The sequence below is a fragment of the Sinocyclocheilus rhinocerous genome, unplaced genomic scaffold (assembly GCF_001515625.1).
Source record: "Sinocyclocheilus rhinocerous isolate Xijiao unplaced genomic scaffold, SAMN03320098_v1.1 scaffold1605, whole genome shotgun sequence".
NCBI classification, from domain to species: domain Eukaryota; kingdom Metazoa; phylum Chordata; class Actinopteri; order Cypriniformes; family Cyprinidae; genus Sinocyclocheilus; species Sinocyclocheilus rhinocerous.
In genome coordinates, this window is record NW_015627373.1 from 578,122 (window position 1) to 580,320 (window position 2,199).

At 35.8% G+C, this 2,199-nt stretch overlaps 1 protein-coding gene across 3 annotated transcripts in view; it reads left to right on the top strand.

Annotated features, from left to right (window-relative positions):
- LOC107727548 (proteasome subunit alpha type-4) overlaps positions 1-1,968 on the top strand; it is an 11,871-nt gene extending 9,903 nt beyond the window's left edge. For 2 of the 3 annotated variants that reach the window (XM_016537457.1, XM_016537442.1), the window contains 2 exons: positions 339-462; positions 1,228-1,482. In XM_016537457.1, the coding sequence (XP_016392943.1) occupies positions 339-462; positions 1,228-1,382 (279 nt within the window). In that variant the 3' untranslated portion in view covers positions 1,383-1,482. Of the gene's footprint in view, positions 1-338; positions 463-1,227; positions 1,483-1,713 lie in introns of those variants that run through there. The other variant, XM_016537450.1, reaches the window with a different exon arrangement.
- The last annotated feature ends 231 nt before the right edge of the window (positions 1,969-2,199 follow it).

Here is a 2,199-nt window from a genome sequence, read left to right on the forward strand (position 1 = left end):
CAATATTTTTATCGTTCATCAGCTGGAAAAATCGTTCTGAAAGTGATTCCAACGATATCGTTTCTCTGTGCCTTTATCGTTATAGTTGTGGTGGGGACTATTCTTTAATATTGAGAACGATTTTTAGAACTATATCTTTATCGTTATCTTTATAGTTATCGTGCTTGGTGTGAACGGGGCAATGTCCATCTACTAGTGCACTGTAATATCATGATTTGGCCAGTAGATGGCGACAAGGCACCTGTCCTTAATTCATGATTTCTGTTCTGAACTCTGACCAAAAAAGATATCAAAACACCTCAGTTCAGAAACGTAAAGTGTGTGTTTGTGTGTTTCAGGCTGCTGTGTCAATGCTGAAGCAGGACTATAAAGAGGGAGAGATGACTCTGTCGTCTGCCCTCGCTCTCGCCGTCAAAGTGCTGAACAAAACCATGGATGTCAGCAAGCTCTCAGCAGAGAAAGGTGTGTGTGTTTGGCAAGTCGGAGATGGAATAAATGTTTTAGCATGCAGACAAGGCTGGTAGATTAAGGCAGTCTAGCAGAGAGCAGACTTCTGCATTATGAATGATAATGACCGCATGTACAGACCCACAATCCATCTGAGCTCTCAGCTTAATGCAGCTGATCACGTGCTGAATTGCGGTAACAAACACACTGCAGTCAAAATGGTCATGCAGCAACAAACCCTTTTAAACAAATAGACATTCTGTAAATTGTATGCTGTATTGTCTCGATCGCAACATTTGTTTGGCAATTGCAACAAAATAAATCACACTTGTGACATGAAATCACAACTCTGTTAACAGTTTTAGGAATTTTTGGTGCATTTGTGACTTTGTGTTATATATATATATATATATATATATATATATATACACACACACACACACACACACATACACAGTTTTTTATATATATATTTTTTTATATATTATTTCTCATAGCTTTTAATTTTATATTTAGTTTTCACAATTTTAGGAATTTTTGGTGCATTTGTGACTTTGTTATATATATATACACAGTATTATTTTATATATATATTTAATTATATTTAATTTAACTTAAAATCATCTTTTTTATTTTCTTTACTTCGAAACTCCTAAATACAGAAAGATGTTGCATGTCAAAGATGATGTTGTTTCAGTAGATTCAACATGAACAGTGTTTAAAATTTTCAATTTTATGGACAAACAACTAATTGTTTCCTTTTTCTGTCCATTTTCAAAGTGGAGATTGCCACACTGACACGAGAGAACGGCAAGACCAGAATCAAAGTCCTCAAGCAGAAGGAAGTGGAAGAACTCATCAAGAAACATGAAGCAGAAGAGGCCAAAGCAGAGAAAGACAAGAAAGAGAAAGAACAGAAGGAGAAAGACAAATAAAACACATGCACTTGTTTTCTATTAAAATGCAAACGCCCGCTGGGATTCCCAGAGAAATTCATATTGCTCTGTCTGTCAATCTGTCATTTTCTTTATTAAACACAAAATGAAAAGATAAACATGTCTAGTAGTTTTGTTTCTTCAAATCGAATGCACATTCTGAGAAAATTCTAGAAGGTTCCTCAATGTCCACAGCTGGTGGTTTTATGTTGAATAATAGATAAAATATAAAAGCGTTCATCTGGAAATCTCCGCCTCTAATGTGAGTGTTGTGTATTTCAATTTTATGGACAAACAACTAATTGTTCCCTTTTTCTGTCCATTTTCAAAGTGGAGATCGCCACACTGACACGAGAGAACGGCAAGACCAGAATCAAAGTTCTTAAGCAGAAGGAAGTGGAAGAACTCATCAAGAAACATGAAGCAGAAGAGGCCAAAGCAGAGAAAGACAAGAAAGAGAAAGAACAGAAGGAGAAAGACAAATAAAACACATGCACTTGTTTTCTATTAAAATGCAAACGCCCGCTGGGATTCCCAGAGAAATTCATATTGCTCTGTCTGTCAATCTGTCATTTTCTTTATTAAACACAAAATGAAAAGATAAACATGTCTAGTAGTTTTGTTTCTTCAAATCGAATGCACATTCTGAGAAAATTCTAGAAGGTTCCTCGATGTCCACAGCTGGTGGCTTTATGTTGAATAATAGATAAAATATAAAAGCGTTCATCTGGAAATCTCCGCCTCTAATGTGAGTGTTGTGTAACTAAGAGTTTTCATGTTGGTGTGGGCTAAGACTGCATTTCTGTGCCCAGATAAC